The 22,288-nt window shown below is 43.4% G+C and overlaps 1 protein-coding gene across 6 annotated transcripts in view; it reads right to left on the reverse strand.

Annotated features, from left to right (window-relative positions):
* PLXNC1 (plexin C1) overlaps window positions 1-22,288 on the reverse strand; it is a 160,296-nt gene that overhangs the window by 45,981 nt on the left and 92,027 nt on the right. For 5 of the 6 annotated variants that reach the window (XR_014794738.1, XM_084880320.1, XM_084880317.1 and 2 more), the window contains exons 11-19: window positions 18,661-18,840; window positions 16,470-16,557; window positions 13,295-13,498; window positions 12,998-13,180; window positions 10,470-10,572; window positions 5,427-5,528; window positions 4,983-5,086; window positions 1,248-1,286; window positions 894-1,018 (exon numbers count right to left, since the gene is read on the reverse strand). Coding sequence is in view for 5 of the 6 variants with exons in the window: in XM_084880320.1 (XP_084736446.1) it covers window positions 894-1,018; window positions 1,248-1,286; window positions 4,983-5,086; window positions 5,427-5,528; window positions 10,470-10,572; window positions 12,998-13,180; window positions 13,295-13,498; window positions 16,470-16,557; window positions 18,661-18,840 (1,128 nt within the window). In the remaining variant the exon portion in view is untranslated. The remainder of the gene's footprint in view (window positions 1-893; window positions 1,019-1,247; window positions 1,287-4,982; window positions 5,087-5,426; window positions 5,529-10,469; window positions 10,573-12,997; window positions 13,181-13,294; window positions 13,499-16,469; window positions 16,558-18,660; window positions 18,841-22,288) is intronic. The other variant, XM_084880319.1, reaches the window with a different exon arrangement.

Raw genomic sequence — 22,288 nt, forward strand, 5'->3', positions numbered from 1 at the left:
GACTATAGGTAACACCGCTGTGTGGTGTATTTGAAAACTTTTAAGAGAGAAGATCCTAAGAGGTCTCATCACAAGGGGAAAAGCCATTTTTTGTAGCTGTCCGAGAGTAACTACACTTACCGTGGTAACAATTTTGCCATATATTTAAGTCAAATCATCATGCTGTACACCTTAAACTTATACAGTGCTGTATGGCAATTACATTTCAATATAAGCATAAAAGAAAAAGATATACAGACTACAAAAAGCGCACGCGCGCGCACACACATACACACACACACACACACACACACACACACACACTCTCACGAAAAAAGGGAGCTTGGGTAATGTGCTTAGCCATCAGCTTGCTGGGCTCAGCCATCAGCTGTGCTGGGCTCGACACAGATGGCAGTTCCCACGGAAGCCCGAGGGGCCTTGGGGTGCTGTCCATGGGTGCTTCTTTTCAGTGTCTGGGTTTCAACCACCTTCTTCCTCCATCCATGAAAACCACACGCCAGTGTTAACTTCAGCACATTTTATGTGTTTTCAGCACTTGAACTTTAAACCAGAGTGGTAACAAGAAGTGAATGTCTTTCCCAAAATTTCAGGGTGTTTTTAAAAACAGAAAATAGCATTTCTGCTTTTTTGATTCAGGACTCATGATTTTTTCTCGGTTTGGGGGTTTCGCAGGGTTTTTTTGGGGGGGAAGGGAGTTGCATGCGTGTGTCTTTAGAATAGAATTTGTGTTGGGGGTGTGATCTGAAACGGAGATTCCCCAGTGGCGTGACCGCCCAGCCAAGCAGCCTGCTGTCAAGAGCTGAGTCCAGGTGGCGTGTGGAAATAAAACAAGGAGCTCAGGTTTTACTTTCTCTACTTAATGACTTTCAAAATATAAATAAATTGACTAGTACCTGTCCTTCACTGAAAAATTCTTCTGTTTTTCAAGGGTGTGGATGACAGTAACAAGGAAACTTTTATTACAAATTAGGGCATCCAAAGCTGTGAGACTCTCATTCTTGGCATTGGCATCTCTGTTCTGGAAAGAAAAAAAAAGTGTATACTATAGTATAATAGAATATAATAACTTAAAGTTAGAAAGTAGGTCCACAATGGGTTTTCCAAGACAATGAATTACTTAATATTCAATTCATGATCCCAAAAAACCCACAATAAAAATTCAAAGTAATAATGGAGATGACGATGATGATGATAACACTATGCAAGTCAGGCAGTCATGGGCTAGAAATGAAAACTTATAGACTTACATGCATATCTTCAGTGAAGATGTGTGTGAAGCCACCTGACTGAGAGGAAGGAGACACTTTTATTATTCATAACATCCAAAGGAAATTAATGGTGCTTTTTGTTATAATACCCAAGTTCATTTTAATAAAGCAGAGACACTATTTGCTAATCTGAAGAGCTCCTGGGTTTATGCTCACTGAATAGTCTCTAATACATAATAAATAGTTACTCAGCTCTCAAGAGACATGAATGAATTCTGAAAACCCCTAAGAAGAATAATTATCATGGCCTCAGTCCTGTTTTGGTAGATGAAGGCCTCTCACACTTTAAAAGAACTGACTCACAGTTAAAGAAGTAGTAGTGAAATATGCAGACCAATCCTCAAGCCCTTTAACTTCTGAGCATAAATAGAGAATTGTGTCAGCAAGTTTTTACAAGTCTTAGCTTAGTAGTAAACTCTTGTCTCGATGCACAATGTTATTTGAGAGAGTGGTTAAAAGTAGAATCTGAAGCCAAACTAATCAGCTTCCTGTCCTGGTTCATCACATACCGGTCACATCACTGTTGACAGGTTATGGAACCTCTCTGTACCAGACTTTCCTCATCTGTAAAATGGGGACAACAGTGATTCCACTTGTGGGCTTGGTGTGAAAATAAAATTAGAACTGCAGAGTAAGTGCTCAATGTCAGCTATTGTTGTTTTTATCACCAACTCACAGCCAACTAGACCACGGTGCTGTTGTCCTGCTGTTCTAAAAATATTTTTATGTGCAATGCTATGTAGCTCTTGGATATACATTGTTAAATGTGAATTTTTTTTTTTAATGTATCATAAATCTTATTAAAATTAAATGATTAAATTTTAAAAGCATGTCAAATAACACTTTAAGTGAGTCAACAGAATGAAAAATAAACTGGAGAACATTCAGTGTTCTTTCTTCTTTGGGGGGTAATAATTGGAACTTTAGGCTATTTATCTTATTAAACTTCTTCTGCAGAGAATTTTTGCTTTATTTTTTTTAGCCCAAGCAAGAAAACCTTAACCATTTTGGCCATACTCTTTCTTAGTAGTAGGCAAAAAAAATCAAACTTTGGATTTGCATCTCCCACTTCCTACTATTCTTCTGCTGAATCAACTATAAGTAGATGGGCAATTTAAACAGGTTGATTCTTGACCTTAAATAGGGAAATGCCACCTTGGCTTCCCTGAGGCTCCTCCTTCCTTCCGTTCAAATTTCCCTCTGCTAGGAAGTTAGATGCTCTGCTTACCCTTATTTCCTGTCTTATTTTCAGCAAAACAAACTAGTCAACATAATAAAAAGCAAGGCTGTAAAAGTCAAACACAACTGGGCAGGTGAAGAACCAGAAACTGGTAATGCCTGGTCCTCTGTGAACCTCCAGTTTCCTTTGGGTTTTGCCTACTGTTCTCTGGTAGGTATTGACCACCCAAACTCTCCCTCTACCACCCAACCTCCGGGCCAGAGGTAGAGCTCCGCTCTCTCAGCAGAGGGCCTGAGGAACAGGAGGAAAGTTTGGCAGCCTGGTGTGCATTTCAATGGGCATTGTCCCAACAGAGTGTGTTCCTGCATCCTTTGTTACTTATTGTTAATTCAGCTTGAATTTAGGTCTTCTCAATAGAGTTCTGATAAACTTATGCTCATTTTCCCCCGGGTCTTCTCCTTTAATGACTCCTTCTGTCTTCAGTTTTTATGGCTTTTCCAGTTGCCTTTCAAGATTATACATAATTGAGAGTCTAATCAGTTTGGCTTTTGAAACTCATTTTCTTCTCCTAAATCAGTGCTTTTCAACCTTTTTCACTCATGGCACACATAAATTAATTGGTAAAATTCTGTGGCACACCAAAAAACATATATATATTTTGCCAATCTGACCCCTTCACCCAATGGTATAATTTTGCTTCATTCACACCATACTTTCCCTTAGTAGTAGGCAGAAAAATCAAACTGTGGATTTGCATCTCCTACTTCCTACTATTCTTCTGCTGAATCATCTTTAAGAGATGGGCAATTTAAACAGATTGATTCTTGAACTTAAATAGGAAATGCCACCTTGGCTATTGTTGAGTTGGCTGTTGTCATTTTTTTTTTTATTTGACAGACTAAGGGAAAAAGAGGTCAGTGCCCCTGACTGGTATTGCCTGTTTTAAACATTCTTGCGGCACACCAGTTGAGAATCACTGTCCTAAGATAATACAGAATTGTTCTTGGGATTTTTTTAAACAGTTACAACAGTGCTTCTTTGTATTCATCACTCTCTCTTGCTCTTGATTACTGAATTTAGAAGATAGAAAAATTTCTTTCTCAGGCCACAGATTAATCTCTTCAGCACTCAAGAGCAATCATTAACTGTAAAAGCCCACACAGTACTCATGTTGATGGTAGAAATCTCTGTCATTTTCTTGGCATTAAATTCTTAATGGGGATGTCCGAGAGCTGGGAGATGGGACTCCTGATGCAAGCTTGGCTAAGACTTTGTACCGTCATCCTGATTCAGGGCATTGAGGTCCCTCCCGCCACGGCCCTCTTCTATAGAAATGGGTGAGGTGGCAAAATGGCAAGTCTTGGCGGCTGGTACTTTTGGAAGATAAGTTTAAAAAATACTTTATAATGCAAAAAGCTGAAGTCTTATTTATAGCCTCCTTGATTTACGACAGTAAGAATTACACAAAAAATATGGTGGGTGTTTCATGGCAGCATCCCAATCTCCAGACACAACATCACATGTCACGGTGCCCACTTCTAGAATGATAGAGAAACTAGAAATTGCTTATGGCATGGGTCTGGATTTCTGGACTCTAGGCTCTGGCCAAATGCAGCAGAGAAGCTTCCGAGAAGGGACACAAGTTTGCTTTTGGCTTGGAGAGATTTCTGGCTCAGAGTCTTGGTTTAATCATGCTAATCGGTGTTGATGTGTTCCAGAGGTTGGGCCTCTTGGTGGTCACCAGTTCGGGACAAAAAGCAGTTTGGTGGAGCTGGGGTATTGTGATGGGGGTGATGACAGGAGGATGAGTGTACCTTGCCAGACTTGGGAGGGTAAATGAAGGAGGCCACATGAGTGGGTGAGAGAATGGAGGTGTGAGAACAATAAGTGACATCGAAACCCAAAGGGTTGAGTAGATTGCCCCTTGGAGTCCTACAGCAAATCCATCATTGCGTGCAGCTGTTTCTACTAAATGAGCATGATACTTACTGATTAGCTAAATAATAACTACTGAAGGGAACCATAAAAACTCTACATTGTTAAAAATGGTTGTTATTAACTCAAGTCCTCCTAGACATGTCTACTTTCCTGCCTCTCGGCTGGTAGTACTTTTCATTTCCAATTGAGAAGTAATAGTGAATAATTTAGTGGCTGCAATGGAAGTCATGCAGATAAACACAACAAATTGGCCAGCCCACAATTTATTGATTTTTAAATAAACTAGCTCGCTTCCCTGCTACAAATTCAGTTCTACACTGGTAGTAAAATAAAGCAAAAATCATCACTCTTCTGTCCCTCCGAGGTTTTTGTTACCGGACAAAGAATAATTGCCAGCGACCCATCACTGCTCTGTACCCTAATCAATCCAATTAATAACTCTCCGCCTCTCTGATCTGCTCCAACCTAAGCCACTGTACTGAACCGAGCGCATCATCTGCAGCTGCCTGGGAAGCAAACACCCGCTTTGACAATAGCAACAAGCACCTTCATTATTATTCAAGATTCAACCCTAGGAACATGATCAATGCTCTTACCTCAGGGAAGAAAGTTCTCAGAGCAAAATGTTTGTAGTCAAGGAAGGGAACAGTTCCAAAACTATCAACCACATCCAATTTATCCATCTGCAGCTCAGCAAAGCCTGCAAAACAGAATCCCAAGAGCAATATTGTAACTCGGCAAACAGAGGATAAAATCTTGTGCTGCTTTGTCTAATGCGAAGACTGACCTTGGATTTCATTAGAGAAGAAACAATAGATAATTACTTGGTTGGCTGCAGAGAGGAGCTGAAATAAGACACAAAGTCAGGCCCAGACTCTGCTGTTCAGTTGTCTTCTATTACACAAATACTTCTCATTACCGTAGCCACCTCCATTTAAGGGTAACCCCCCAAAACAAACAAACAAACAAACAAACAAACAAACAAACAAACAAACTAAACTAAAAGGCTTGTTTTTCTAGAATGAAATTTCGGAGCCTACCGTCACGGATCTCCTTCCGGAGCTCGCTCTCCAGCAGCTCCAGCTGTTGGCTCTGCTTGCGACTCAGCTCCTTCGACTTGTGTCTGGTCACCCCCACGGCCACTGCGGACACAGAGACCCAGCATCAGATTGACAAGTTAACTTAAAAAAACAAAAAGGAAAACGAAAGTCACCCTTTATTGGGTGACTCAGTTCTTACACACAGAGAGAGACAGAGACAGTGTAGCGTCTAAGAGGGGGGATTTATAAAGAGAAAACCCCCTGTGATGGGGCACTCTGAAGAAGAGGATGCCAAAATGGAACTGAAAACAAAAAAAAAATCCACTCATCTTAAAAATGAAGACTAAATCAAATCACCTTCCCTTGTATTTTAGTGTTTGAGAAATACAGGAGGCTTACAGTTATGAGTACATGAAACACAGTTTATTCTTGTATTTTTATTAATTATTGTATTATTTTCCACCCCAGTGTAAGCCGCATTGCTTATCATTTGAATTGTGACAACAAATGTCCTATTTACTTTATTCCCTCAGAATTCTTCTGGGATTTTGGATTCCCATGACTTTCTCATCTCATCCCTTCCATCCACCCCAGCCCTGCTTTCCCCAGCACAACTATATTTTACAAGTGAGATCTACACAGCTATTAAAATGTTCCAAGGCTCATTCAAGCATGGAGAGCCCATGGTGGTTGCCTACTGGCTGAATCTGGCTGATGGGTTTTGTTTGGCCCACACAACATTTTTTAAATTTTTGATGTACTTCACAATATTTTTAAATTAGATGATTCCCATTTTTAGAAATTTCTTGAAAATTTGAAGGAGCTGAATCATTGGATCCCAATTTCCCCACAGCATCAGTTTGCTGGAGCTGAATAGCAGCTACCCCTTGAGAGGAGGCATATGTTCAGTGGGTTTTTGCCACAGTATCCACTACTCTCTATTGTTTTGCTCAGGTCACTTAACTCATCTAGATTCCTGGTTCCTGTTCAGTTGTCTTCTATTACACAAACACTTCTCATTACCGTAGCCACCTCCATTTAAGGGTAACCCCCCAAACAAACAAACAAACAAACAAAACTAAAAAGCTTGTTTTTCTAGAATGAAATTTCGGAGCCTACCATCACGGATCTCCTTCCGGATCCGTAGCCACTTAGTTTGTGAGTTCCAGTTCTGAGCTGCTTTTCATTTTAAGTCAGTTTTCTCTTGTGTTCTTAGAAAACACACACACACACACACACACACACACACACAGAACTCTTCTCGGGGCCATCAGGAGAGAACTTGGGGGTCAACAGAGGTGGGGCATAGACTCTTACCACCACCACCCCCCCACCCTTGCAACTTGGCAGGTGCCTGAACCTTCTCCCCTTCTGAGGGAAGTCTCCTGACCCCTTGGCTGCTTTGCTTCCCATGCACAGCTCAAATTGGGACCCAGGTAACAGAGACTTGGCTGACAGAAGCTGCCCTCTCACTACAACAAGACTTGTTTGAGAGGTCTTGTACCCATGGTGTGGGCAAGTGGGTTTTTAATATCCAAGACCAGCCTAGTAGCAGGAATGCTCAGGCCCTTCTCAAGAAGGCAAATAATCAATTCCACTAATACACACATGGTAAATAAATACATGGCTAATGGAAATAAACAAATATTCTAGAAAAGCTGATTGTACTGTACAAAAAGCTGTTTCTAAAGTGTTACTAAATTTTTATTGGCAGAGCGTCTCATGGTAAAATTGCATAACATGTAATGAACCTAAAGCAGTCATAGTTTAGCTCAAATAATTAAAATGCAAAAGCTATCAAGACTACATTATAAAATTTCCAAAAGCCTCCTCTTATTAAAATTAAAAAAGGGGGTGACAGTGGAAGAATATCATGTAAGGAAAATTATCCTGCAAGTAAATGACATCTAAAAAATTTGTACTTTAGGAAATTAACCTTCATTCGAAATGCTAACAGCAAGATACCCAGGAAAATACACACATGGTGTCAAAACAAGCCAGAGGAAAATCATTTGGGGAAGAAAAAAAAATGACAAAGGATCCCAAGTCAAATTTATAGAAAATATCCCTTTATTAACTTTTGGTTGAGAATATGTATATTTTCAGAAAACAACTTTGAGATCATCTGGATTCATATAACAGAGAGGAATAGACAGAAGTGCTCCAGCCATGAAGACAGAAGAGAAACAGTTCAGAAATGGAAGACGCTGATGATGCCTTGCCATACCAGCAGACAGCAGCTGCATATTGCTGAAGGATGCCTAGGACCAAACCAGAGACGGTCGGACTTGCATCACCACCATTTGTCCACCAACCAGATGTGAAATATCATGGCTGACATGTACACATAAGGAACTATTTGACATTAAAATTGGGACTCAAAAGAACTGTTGGCCCAGAAAGGAACTCACTATAGACTGATCCATTTGCCCCTCAGCATAACCATTATGGCTTGTCTCAGTTTCGGTTCTTACAAGGGTATTTCTTGGATCACATGATCTCACACATCTAGAGGAAATAATGAACATAAACTGATGAAAAAAACAGACCCAGAGAAAGAGAAGCAGCAGCAACCAGACTCTCAAACCTCTGAGTGAAAGTAGGGGAGGGTGGGGGGAAGGGGGAGAGATCAACCAAAAGACTTGTGTGCATGCATATGGGCCTAGCCAGTGGCCATGGACAACAGGGGGGAGGGGTTTGGGATGGGAATGGGGGATGAAGATAAATATGTGATACCTTAATCAATAAATAAAATTTTTTAAAAAGAAGAAAAGAACTCTTCTCCACAACTAATGTGGCACTTCATACTTCAATTTAGCACAGGCATTGCCTTTCTAAGGTTTTCTGTTGACAGTTGCTAACATCTCCTTCCAGATACTCGCTCCCTCACACATTCACTCATCCATCTCTGCATCCATTTCCCTTGTGTTTACTGAGTATCTGTTCTGTTGCTAATAACTGTGCCGTCTCTGGGGCTAAGGAAGATGAGGAAAGGCTAGTCCTTTGTTGAGGGTGGTCCTCGGCCCAGGGAGGGAAGATTTATGTGTGTGATTAACTGGCCTCGAAATGAACTCCTCTCGCGGGGACCCTCTTTGCCCTCTCGATGATCGTTTCAGGTATTTTTTATGCTCTTCCCAAGTTGTCTACCCCATGACGTATCTGGAATCCAGAATTGGACGTGGAGGCTTACTAAAGTCCTGTCCAGGGCTGGCCACGAGTAAGATTACATGTAAACTCTAAATGCTGGGCTCCATTCTGAGAATCCGCTGCCGTGAAGCAGCCGTAGATATGCTTCATTCTAAATTCACATCCCTGTTGCGGCCTACTAGGATCCTGTGTCTCACCTTCCCCCACCCTTCACTTTGCTTATAGAGATTGTTTCTGCTCTTTAAGGTAAAGTGGGCTTAAGCTGACATGATGCTTTTAGCTTCCTTGGTATCTGCAAAGTCCTTTAAACCCTCGTCTCTCTTCCCAGGGTTTCCGGGAGGCCCCGCCATCGCAGCTGCAGTGAGTCTGTGCTTCGGTGCTCAGTCACATCCTGAGTGAAAGCACTCACGCACCTGGCCTCGCCTGCCGCCCACAAAACATCTCACCGTGGCTTCCGCTGGAGGTCACAGCCACGAAAAGCTCACTGCTCCGTGGCTGTGCCCACTAGCTCCCTTTACGTGCAGTGAGCAGTGCTGCCCAGAGAGCAGCCTGGGGAACAAAAGCCCCAAGTACTGCTCCTGGGAAGAAGGCGTCCGTGTTCAACCTGGGCATTGCTGCCTGCCCCACCCTTTCTTGAAGATGTACAATGCATGCTCTGGTTAAGACTTCTGGCTTTGCAAAGTGGTCCAGGGAGAAACTATTTAATTTTGCTTCCCCCAGCATCACTCCCATCTACTGGTAGCAAGGTCTTTTTTAATAATGAAACTTCTATTAAATTAAGGAGAAAAACTTTCCAGAATAAAATAATAACAATTAAATTGACAATTGTTGAATATTCTTTTTTCCTCCCTAAATGGTCTCAATGCTTTCTGTGAGTTACTTCTTTTAATCCTCTCAATATCACAATAAGGTAGGCCCTTTGACTGTAAGGCAACGAGAAACAGAGATGCTAATGGACTGACCTAAGGTCATGCAGTGAGTAAATGGCAGAGCAGGGAACAACCCAGCACTAAACCTGTTGGGTTTACTGCCTCTGCAGCGGAGGTAGAAAGCAAGATGAAGTGGAGAAAGAAGCAATATCCAGATACGGTGTTTCACTGCAGACCACACATCATGCCATCCCATTTGATCTCTGCAAGCTTGGCTTATGTAGCTAACTGTGGATTGTGGCTTCTTTCTGTATTTGCGGCTCAACTTTATTTCTCCAGGGACATTTAGAAACATTAAGGAAAAAACAGTGGAGCAATATAAGTGGCCTGTGGCTGTAGAGAAACTTAGTTTGTTTCATTACCTTTCAGCCAACTGGGATCTTTGGTTACAAGCAAAGGTTATTTGACTTAGTTTTCATTTTTAAGATGAGTGGATTTTTTTGTTTTCTGTTGCATTTTGGCATCCTCTTCTTCAGAGTGTCTCATCACAGGGGGTTTTCTTTTTTTAAATTCCCCCTCTACACTGTCTCTGTCTCTCTCTACAAGAACTGCAAAGCATCCGAAACATGCTTAGAAAGCCCTCAACATGCAGCTATTATTCATGCCACAAAGTTTGATTTGGGTTTTCATGCATTAATACTTTTTTAAAAATATATTTTATTGATTTCTTACAGAGAGAAAGAAAGAGGGACAGAGAGTTAGAAACATAGATGAGAAAGAATCATCGATCAACTGCCTCTTGCACACCCACTACTGGGGATGTGCCCGCAACCAAGGTACATGCCCTTGACCGGAATCAAACCCAGGACCTTTCAGTCCGCAGGCTGACACTCTATCCACTGAGACAAACTGGTTTCGGCTCATGCATTAATACTTAATTGAAGCCAACAGCCTCTGGAAGCTGAAATCGGCCTGAAGAGAGGCCCCAGAGAATAATTTTTCTGACAAAATTAAATGGGGCACTTACCAAAAATGACGACGACGAGCAAGATGGGAAGCCCGATCAGAAAGTACAGAGGGGAAGCAACTGATTCCCGCTCCACATCAAGCTCCAAGTTCCCCAGTTTGACCTAATGGAACAGAGAGCATCGTTAGACCCAATGGAGTTCGCCACCGGATCTATTTATACAATTTTCTCCCCCGACGTGGTTTTCCCCAAGATACAGAAAGAGATGGAAGCTAAGTGAGATATCTGAGTTCAAGTCCCATTCTGGAACAGATTAGCTCTGTGACCTTGAGCCAATGAAGAACATTCTCTGTGCCTTGGTTTCTAGATATGTCATTGAGGTGTACTAGGTTAGACCTGGAGATTTTAAATCTGCAGATACCAGGGAAGTCAAAAGCATTGTGTCAACCTAAGCCCACTTTACCTTAAAGAGTGTAAACTAGGTGAAGGGATGGGAAAGGTGAGATCACAGGTCCTTTTTGAGCTGGGGGTTTTAAAGAGGTGAAACTTGAAGGTGAGAAGCCCTTCCCCTTTGACCAACAGACTTTCATCTTTCCTACCTCCTGCATTTTCTGGGAAGGCCTATTTTAAATGAAGCAAAACCCAGTTTGGCAATTCTTCCTAGATGATCTCTGAGGGCTTTTACCAATTTTAGTTTTTGGCTATAAAAATTTTGTACAACTTGTTGAGGGAAAAACTCACTATCAAGCCTTAGTTGTGCATCCACACACACACACACACACACACACACATTAAGGCACATTTCCACCCCTGGAGCCAGGGCAGCCCCCCTGGAGCATCTGAGCAAAGAGCCAGAGCAGATTCTGGACCCCAAAAAAGAGCCCAGGTTCTAAGACCCAGCTTTGCCCCCTGCTCTCCTTACCAGCTGCAGGGGCGTGAGATAGTTACCAATCATCCAATCCTCATGTTCTTCATCTTTAAACTGTAGCATCATCATGAAGATTACCTGAGCTCTGTCATTTAAGTAAGTGGGCTCATGGCACTCCTGCCTAAAGCCCTTTAGTGCCAGCTCTCCTGGCTCCCACAACCCACTCTCCAGCTCCCTCAGAACATCCCCCTGCTCCCTCCACTCTAGCCCCTCTTGCTGCTCCTCAAGTGCCCCAGGCAGGGACCTTTTGCAACCTCTGGCTCCCTTCACCTCGCTCACTCTACCGCAGGTAGCCCACAGCTCCTTTATCTCCTCTTTGAGCTCCTTACTCAAATGGCATCTTTACAGGGAGACCTTTTCTTCCCACCATCAAGAACTGAAGGCACTGCCTCATGTTCCTAGTCCCCTCCCTGCTTCATCTTTCTCCATAATGATGACCACCACCTAACACATTATTTTTTTTTAATTGAGGAAGGAGGGAAGAAGAAGGAGGAGGAGGAGAAGAATAAGAAGAAGAGAAAAGAGAGAAAGGGAGAGGGGGAGAGAGGGAGAGAGAATATCAAACCCGCAACCCATATTTGTGCCCTAACCTTTTTGGTGTACGGGATGACACTCAACCACCCGACCAGGGCATCTAACACAATTTTATTTTCTTTGCTATGTATCTCTTTAGGTAATCTCCATAAAGGATAGTGCTTTTGTCTCGTCTCCTCTGCTGTCCCCAGCACAGTGTGGCACTCGGGAACTATTTCATAAATAATGAAGAATGCTAGCATTTGCTCTTCCCAGCTAACTGGACATAGGGGAGCACTAGTGAGGTTAGCAGTTGTTATTGATTTGATGATGATTATTACCATCGTTACCATCCAACAGATGACAGAGAGAGGCCCGGCGAAGCTCAGTGACTCATCTAAGGCCACACAGCTATCAGCTGGTGGGCTGGGACATGGACACATTTTTGTCTTGCCTTCCAGTCTGAAGTTCTTTTTTTCTTGTCCTTTACCCAATTATTTATGACTCTAGGTCATAAAGCATTTTTTCCCTGCTGTAGCCTGTGCAGAGCCTCATATGGCATAAACACTATAAAGGGAGACTTCTAATATGTTTCCCTTCCCCATGGCCTCACATCTTTATTGGGGGACATAAATATACCAGGGACGGGGCCCTCAAACAAGGCTGGGAAAAGATTAATCACCACGAGTATGACTTCATGGTGGAGGGAGCAGCCTGCCCCCCAGAGGTGACCTGGCCTCCCTGAGGCCTGAGTGCTCCTTGGAGAGGGCTAAGGAGGTCCCTGCTCTGGGGGCCTCCGTCGAGACTGTCATCTCTGCAACTGGGAAAAGAATGACAGCTCATCAGTCAAGGGGCGTGGAGATTCTGTTTGCAGATGCTACAGTCTCAACGTATGGCTAGAACAAAAGCTATCAAGACTCATTAGCAGTTGTAGACAATGATGTGTTCACCGCTCTGACATTCAAATGGGCCCGGGGAAGGGTTCTGGCAGCTATTTCAGAGGAAGTATGCCGGGGATTGCAATAATATCAGCTTTGTTCATCTCCAATTTAAAACGGAGATCTGAAGAATCAAGAAGGATTCCATTCTGGTTTAGCCGAGGAGTTCCCCCACATAAGGCAGTATGCAGAGCGGCCAGGGGACCTACGTGAACTCTCTTGGACGAGGTGGCGATGCTGCTTGCAGCTCTGATGCCTTTGACTTTGCAGAGGATGGTGGTGAGGTCTTGATTTCTAGTAATGTTCTCGAAGCTGCAATTCAACTGCTTTTCCCCGTGGAAGAGAGTAATTTCAATGTCTTTCTTGGAAATGTTGAAGTTGTCATTTTCTTTCTGTGAAGAACAAAGCAAAGATGAAGAAATCAGGGCGCATGTGGAAACTCACAAACACAGCACACCTTCCCCGCCGAGGGGGGGCACAGCCCACATGGAACAGGGGAAACGTACTAGAAGTTTTACTTCCAATTCTGTGTCCACCTCGGGGTCCACCCGGTACCCTGTAAATCTGGGGTCCTCTAGGTACTGCAAGCTTCCACAATCCAAGTAGGTCTCCTGAACTCTCAGCTTCACCATCACATTCGTACGCACTTTTGAGGTCTTTAAACTAGGGGCTGAGAAACTGCAGTTCGTGGCCACGCACTGTTCGGAGACCTGAGGGAGAGGAAAAGGACATTTCACAACGTCATTAACGGATCCCAGCTCAGGGATTTAGGAACCACGTGAGCCAGGCCACTAAACTTCTTGGTGCTTGTTTTCTCATCTGCAAAATGGGACAGCAATACCTCCTACCCTGCATGGCTGAACAAACCCTACATAAAATTAAATGAGATGAGGGCCCATTGAATTAATGAGGGTTATATCACATGAGATTATCTACACAAAAATGCTCAGTATAGTGCCTAGCTATTATTATTAGTAGTGCTGACGACAATGAAAGCAGCCAGGGGATAATGTGGGGGGAAGACTGGTACGCAAAGAGAAGTACTAGTAGGCTTTGCACCAGTGGGCCTGAGTGGCCTTTGCTGGAGTCCTGGGAAACCCCACGAGGCCCACGCTGGCTGAGCCATGCCGGGAACCTCCCGCAGGCTCCAGCAGAAACCACTAACCACAGGGAGGAAGGGGCTCTGCAGGCCCCAAGAAAACAGGGGAACACAAGCTCCAGGGACAGTTCATTCCCCTGGAAAGAAGAGCATGAAGGCTGGGAACAATGCAGAACGGGTGGCCCACTTTACAGGTTTATTTATAAAAACTAACACACAAATATTGGCATTTTCAGGCGCAGAGAGAGAGGCAGAGAAAGCTGCTAGGGAAGAGAGGCTGACGAATGTCTTACAGAGGAGCAACAAAATGTGCGGAAAGGAATTAGCCAGGTGGGGAGTTTTCCTCTTTTTATCTGCTCTCTAACACCGGCATATACACAGGAGGTAGGACGAGGCCAGAGGTGGGGAAATCTGATGCTAAGGGCTGAGATGTGGACAAGCAAAACCTCCTTCTCCCATCACTCCTTCCCAATGACATCCCGGCCCCCACTCACATCCTGGGGCTGCGATGGAAATCACGGACCCACTGCCCTAGCTTCGCAGAAGCCGTAACCCCAGCAGCGGCTTCCTATTAGAGGTGTCTTCCAGGAAGATGATCTGTGACGGGGTCACCAGAACCTCATTATCCTCAACTCTCTCAATTTCCATACCAGTTATCAGCAGCCACTATTGGAAATGCTCTCTTTCTCTCTCTCTCTCTCTCTTTTTTTTTTTGTTTCCAAGCAACTGCTTGGCCAACTTCACTGGCCATCTTATATTTGCTTTCACTCCTTAAAATGAAGCTACTGTGCAAGCTTCCACCCCAGGCGCTCCTCTCTGCTTCCTCGGCGTTCTCACTCCCACGATGCTGTGCCCATTCTCCCTCTTACGACAGCTTTGCTCTGCGAAGAGGACAATCATCTCTGGCTCCTCACTCTGCCCGGCCGTCCAGTCCTGCCCCCTTGAGAACAGCCCAATGGACAGCATAGTCACCGGACCCGCCCACACCTCAAACACACCTGCACTTGGCATGAACACTCTCATCGGTCTCCTGGCCTTTATCAGTCACTGCCTCTCCCACACACTGCTGCCAAAGCAATCCTAAAGGCACCTCTACTTACACTGCTCCCTGCTCAAAGACCCCCAATTCTCCCCACCGCCTCCAGAATTGAGGGCGAATTCTGTCAGATACTCCGGCCAGCCAGCAGCTTTCCTGCCGGCCCTCTCACTCATTCCCGCCCCGCCCTCTGGATGCCAGCTGACCCGTTCCCACCGCAGGCCTGGGAGTGACCTGTCCTCGCCCTCTGCACCTGACCTGGCCTTCCTGTCACCATCTACCCAGCCCACTTCACTCGCATTCATAATCCCTCCCCACTGACTCCCCCTCCTGTGGAAACACACAGTGTCCCCTTGGACTTATGAGGTTTCTGAGCAGGCCAGGAATCAGAGGCCTAGAATCTGAGGACACCCCAAGCTTTCAACTTCAATGTCAGCAAGGATTGGCTATTTCCCTTCATGAAGGCCATGTGACCATCTTGTTTACTTTTTCCCCTGCGCCCATCAAAATGTTTTGCCCACAGTAGATACACAGTAAGTTCTACTTGATCTAGGAACAGCGCTGGGAGGGAGAGCAAGTCGACTCACACATTCAGGCCAGGCCTCTGGCCAGAGGGACAACCTATGCAAACAACTCAGTGGGGTGTGATCACATCATGGGACATGGTCTGGAATCAGATACAACGTGTTCTGTTCAGGAACTGGCTCTGAAGCACGTCAGCAGACAGTCATGGTCATGTGTGTGACAAGGCTGTGAGGATGACTTAGGAAGGAGCAATTGAACCAGGAATTATACCATACTGGGCCGGGCCTGTGAAGGCTCAAGTGGTCGGGAAGTGATCAGGCTGGGCCCCAGCGAGCCTCCAGCCGCCACATCTCATTAAAGTAGGACAAAAAGGAAAGAGAGGGGGAGGAGCTTAGACCTGCACTCAGAAACCCCAACCTGTATCAGAAACCCATCGTTTCCTGTGATGAGGCCCCTGTGTGATTCCTGTGGTGTGAGGACTGAGGGAGGGGTGGACACCAGACCGCTGTGTGGAGAGATGAAAGGCAAGAGGAGGCGAGGTCAGAAGGAAGGGATCAGGTTGGGTCAAAGAGACAATGGCAAGAGAAGAAGCCTGTGCCACGACCTCTGGGACTTTAGAGGTCACTGACCTGCTGAACCGCAGCTCTCTGTGCGATCAACACCCCTGCTCACCACAGGAATGCCCCTTTCCTTTACATCACGCCTTCCCCACTCTCACAGCGTTTTCACACATATCATAAACACTGCCTCATTAGTGACTCGCCACAAGTCATACACGAAGGAAATGGCAGGTCCTGACATACCACGTTCATTCCTTCCATCTGTGCCTCAGCTTGAAATATCAGCACAGGTATAAGGTCTTATTATTTCCTTTACAGCACTGATGGCATATATCATACAACAGGTAAGAGCATATAATGTCACAAGGCACAGACATAAACTATATCCCCCAACATATTTTGGTATTATAAAAGCAAAATCATCCTTGAAAATAACTATTACAAAGCAGCCGAAGACTTACATTTATGTTTCCTTTAAACTCATGTGAAATGATTAAGTTGTCAATTACATCAAAATTTCTGCCCATGACGGTTATATTTTGACCACCACTGCAAGAAAAAAAAACACAACAACAATAAGAGTTTCATAGTAAACACACAGGCGTTTGTGTTTATGAACAAAGCTACCAATTTATTCACACTTACCATGAAACTCAGTTAGATTTGAGAGCAAATGAACAAATCTTAATTTCAAATGCAAGACAAATTTTAGAAGTCTTTTTAAAGATCCTGGCTACAAAGTCATGATTTTTAAGATACATACATATAAAAAAATCACGTCAGATCCTGCTATAATTTGTAGGAAATTCCCAAATCCTTTCATGGAATTTTGAGTTTGTTGTGTCATGTTGCCACATATAATCAGATCATCAGCTGTATCTTGCAAAGGTTTCACTGAACAGAATGTTGTTTGATTGCTGCTTAATCTATATGAAGATTCTTCAATCTAACAATTTTCAAAATCAAACTCCCTACCTACCAATTATATTTATTTAGGGAGACAGAATACACTTTGGACAAGGTAAAATTATAAGTGACAGCAAACCATATAAATAACAGCTACATTCTATCTCCCTCAAACCAAGCTGAATGAGTTCATATATTCTTAGCACATAATCGCATATCAGCAAAGTGGTCATTAGATGTGAAATAAACAGCTGTTCCCAGCTCTGGATGCCCTCACACCCTCGTTCATGTAGGTCACTAGACACTCATTCCAGGGGACAGGAGCCTGGTATGTCAGCTGGGCCCATGACGACAAGCCCAGGACGTGGGCACCAGCAGGCTAATTGTGTAGGGCAGAAGAAAGACATCAATCCCTGAACTTTTCCGCCACAAGGACAAAGGACCCAGCTGGCCTCATGCCAGCCTGTCGCCATTACTAGAAACCAAGCCAAGCCTGGCCCACGGCTGCACTGCAGAGCCGTGTTCTTGCCTAGGAGTCACAGAGAGACACAGAATGTCACAGGTGACCGGACAGCAAGAAGCCTCTTATTTTATGGCAAAGCTGAACACTGGCATCTTACAGCACAGCACCCAGGAATCCCGGGCAAGTCATTCGAATACTCCATGCCTCAGCTTCCTCATCTGCAAAAGGGGCCACTCAGAGTAGAACCTTTCTGCTTGTGAGCATGAACTGTGTCAATAGCTATACCACAGTGGGCACGTGGGGAGTGGCGCACCAATGGGTGCTTTTATTCATAGGAAGGAATTAGACCCTGAGCAGGGACTGGCATGCTTGGGCCTTGGTTTGGAAACGTCAGTTTTCCTCACGTCGCTGTTATGGGTGGAACTATTGAAGCCCTTATCCCTAGTGCCTCAGAAGGTGACTGCTTTTGGAGACAGGGTCTTTAAATAGGCCATCAAGGTTAAAGGAGGCCATTGGGGTAGGCCCAAGTCCAGTATGCTGGTGTTCTTATAAAAAGGGGAGGTTAGGACACAGACAGGCATAGGGGGAGACCATGTGAGGACACGGGGAGGAGAAGGCCCTCTGTGAGCCAAGTAGAGAGGCCTCAGAAGAAACCAACCCGATAGCACCTTGATCTTGGGTGACTAGCCTCCAGAAGTTTGATGACATAAATATCTGTTATTGAAGCCACTCAGTTTGTGGCACTTTGCTATGGAAGCCCTAGCAGCCTAATGTGTCCACCTCTCACTTAATCTTAAATAAGAATATTCAAAGTGATTTTTTTTCCTTTTTCTTTTTTTTTAAAAGCTTCATCTGTAGTTTCACCTAGACAGTACTTTGAAAGTAAGCTTCATGCTGTGTTAGCTGTGTTAGGGTTATTTATAAAAATCTAAATGTGAATTCAAATTCAACTAGGGAAGTAATTTTTTTTTTTTTTGGACTCATCTGGAAAGGTTTATTTCAGAATTTCCATCTCTCATGTAGGGAAAATCCTTGAAATTATATACTGCTTATGATTTAGATAGCTCCCAATACTTCCTCCAATGATTCAAAACAGCTTACTCTAAAGGCTTTAAAACAAAGGATGTAAGAAGGAAAAGCTTTGTGTTATGGTAAAAGTGAGAGTGAAGAGGAGTACGTGTCTGTACCAGATGATTCCTATATGAAATTGAATAAAATTCATGAACTTTATGCACCAGACCTTTTTAACCACAATGAGAGAAAAATCTGAACCTGGAAAATACCTGATCCAGGTGGTAGCAGGATAGATGAGGGAACAGTGTGGCAGAGCAATGTAAGACAAGGACCCCACAGAAGAGCAGTCCCCGCCATCGAACTGGATACACACATCCTTCATTTCTTTGCGGCTTGATGGCAGAGAGAATTTCATATGGGTGTCATTTAGCACGTGGCTCACCCGCACTCTAGGAAGGGGTAGAAACAGAACTCATATGAAACAGATAGCCCAGCTGATTACCAACAACAGTTCATGACTAGCAGACAGCTGCAGGCAACTGCTGATTAATCAGGGCACCTTTCCTGTTGGGGTGTTATCTCAGGCAGGATTCCTCTTTCTTTCGTGAAATGTGGTTTGTGAATCCTCACCTGAGGATATTTTTTCCATTGCTTTTTCAAAGACAGTGGAAGGGACGGAAGTGTGTGTGTGTGTGTGTGTGTGTGTGTGTGTTGGGGGGGGAGGCAGAGGGAGATTTCATATATATATATATATATATACACACACACAAACACACACACACACATATATATGAGAGAGAGACATCAATGTGAGAGAGGCACATTGACTGGTTGCCTCCTGCATATGCCATATGCCCTGACAGTGGGGGCAAAGGGAGGGCAGAGAGCAAACCCGCAACTAAGGTATGTGCCTTGACCAGGAATTGAACCTGCAACCCTTTGGTGCTCAGGCTGACACTAATCACTGAGCAACACTGGTCAGGGCTCTTTTGTGCATTTTTATGTTTTTTTATTTGCATTTCTCTTGGAAATGAGGGAAGAAGCAGCCAATAGAAAGTGGAACATGAACTGGGTATTACGTTATATTAAGCAATTGCTGTTAATTTTGTTGAGTGCAACCATGGCACTATCCTAATCTGTCAGAGATACATACTGAAGTATTTATGAGTGAAAGGATATGGTGTCTGGGATATGCTTTGAAAAACTCTGACTGTAATTCTTCCTTTCCCTCCAAAAATGTGGAGGAGATAGATGAAACAAGATTGGCAAATGTTGGTAAGTTCTGAAGCTGGTGGATGGGTACAGAGAGTTTCATACACTCTTCTCTCTTGTGTATGTTTGGAAATGTCCTTAATGGAAAGCTTCAAACAAAAGAGAGAGAGAGAGAGAGAGAGAGAGAGAGAGAGAGAGAGAGAGAGAGAAGTCCCAGTTGAGCTCTGAGGGTAGAACTCAACCCCGGGCAGAGAGGGGAATTCTGCTTTACGGAGAGCACTGAGCCCAGGACTGAAGTCCACCCGAGGCCCAGGGGGCTAAGAATCCAGCAGGCATCAGAGCCAAGCTGCCTACCAACTTGCTCCAGACCGGAAATTAGCTGGGACTCTCCTGGTGTGCCTGGCACCTGCAGGGTGTGCCCTTGCCACCCTTCAGGAGTCAAAGCAAAGCCTTCTACAACCTGCCCCCTGGAACCCGCAGCTTCCTCGGTGTGCCGTGTCTGCAATAGGCATCTAAAGCACTGTCATTAGGACTGGGTGTATCTGAACAATACTCAGTGTAATTATGCTACAGGAGAATTTATTATTACAAAGGACATATGCATGATAATTAACTTTCATGCACAGATCTTTTAAGCTGTAATAATGGATTCAAACAGTAAGGCAACATCAAAAAACACACGGGTCAGTTTGTACTTACACCTCCTCAGACTTTCATTCTAGTTCTTGGAAACTCTTCATAGAATAGTTGATAATTAAAAAATTCAAACTTCTTTATAAATTTTAGAAAGAGGTGGGAATGTAGGTTGTTCCACTACCATTCTCATATTTTTCTCTTTTAGAGTAATTAGGTTTTAAAAAATACTATATTGAAAGAGTTTGGGATTACAACATGAATTCAGATGTAGGATTAACTGGGCATTATGTTTACTGCTCGTGAACTTGGGTTCACCACACAAATGTGGTTAGTGAAATGCTACATGCAGAAAGGTCTCTGACTCATTGAATTTAATAACTGCAGTATCTCAAGACACATTCGGAATTGAAATGAGAGCATAAAGAGTCAGAAACAGGGTAAAGCTCTGAAAAACGACTTACTTCCCAGTGAACACACTGAGATTTTGTTGTACAAAATGACAGGCTTTTGCAACAAGGTGTTTAGCCAGGATAAATGGCACAAAAATACCCATGGCGTGCAGATCAGCCACTAATGTGAGCTGGATAATTCTGGTAAGTAGCAGAACAAGGAAAGCCATCGGTGAGCAGCTTTTCCCAAAAGGTGACAGACATCCCAAATTTACTTTGAGGAGGGGAAGGGGATGGCAGCTATATGTGGCAAATGAATTAAAACAGAAAATCAGTAAATAAGTGTGGCAGATTGGAACGCTGTACAAATCTGTTTTAGTAGTTAAAAACCAAAACACCACGCTTCAGCAGATTGCCGTCAATGCATTCCCATGATGGGGAAGAGCTCAGTATTATACTTCATGTAGATGGCAACGTCTTTTATCTCAAATTAGCCCAAACTTACAAAAGCTAACAAGCACAAAACTCAAATTATCTATCATACTATTATCACATCTCTTTTTTGAGCGGGGGGGTGTAGCATTGGTACAAGACTGTCAGTGAGCCGAAACCGGTTTGGCTCAATGGATAGAGCGTCGGCTTGGGGACTGAAGGGTCCCAGGTTCGATTCAGGTCAAGGGCATGTACCTTGGTTGAGGGCATATCCCCAGTAGGGGGTGTGCAAGAGGCAGCTGATCGATGACTCTCTCTCATCGATGTTTCTAACTCTCTATCTCTCTCCCTTCCTCTCTGTACAAAATCAATAAAATATATTAAAAAAAAAAAAAAAAAGACTGTCAGTGAGACACTGAAATGTTTCCTCTCAAAAGTTTCATTGGAAGGATGAATTAGGGGAAAAGAAGTCATAGAAATAATGATGTTCAAGTGGTATACTGACCAGTTACTTTTTGGGTAGGGGTATTTATTTTTCTTTCTTTTTTAAAAAAATACTAATTTACATTCTATTTAGGTATTATTTGGGCCTGAAATCAATCCAAAAAAGAGAAGGCTATAAAAAATAAAGTGGATCAGAAAATTTCTTCTTTTGCTATTATTTTGCCATCACAATTGGAGGTACAGATCAGTTGGTATGGCTTAGTAGTTGACTCAAACAGGAAATCACAGTTTGATTCTGGATCAAGGCACATGCCCAGGTTTTGGGCTCAATCCTGAGTAGGGGCTTACAGGAGGCAGCCAATCAATGATCCTCTCTCATCATTGATGTTTAAATTTCTCCCTTCTTCTCTGAAATCAATAAAAATACATTAAAAAATATGAGGTACTCCACTGTTTTTTTCTAAGTGGATCATCTTCAAAATGGTATTTGATATTCAAAATACTTGGTTTTGTTTAATGAAAACAAATCAAGACCCAAAAGAGACAACGTCCTGAAATTGTTGTGTACTGAGATTTTGGGGGGTAACATGGGACAGATTCTTTCACAATTATCTTCAAATGTAGTGTATAAATTATTCTACTATTAAACATATTTTATATCAAATATTCAGAGTCATTGGTCCACTCTGGCACATGGAAATAATTTGGCTACATAATAATTATATTTGGCATAAGTTTTAGCATTTCACCACATTATTGAGAAAAAATTACTAATATTTGAACT

The sequence above is a fragment of the Pipistrellus hanaki genome, assembly GCF_964339955.1.
Source record: "Pipistrellus hanaki genome assembly, chromosome: 3".
Lineage (NCBI taxonomy): Eukaryota > Metazoa > Chordata > Mammalia > Chiroptera > Vespertilionidae > Pipistrellus > Pipistrellus hanaki.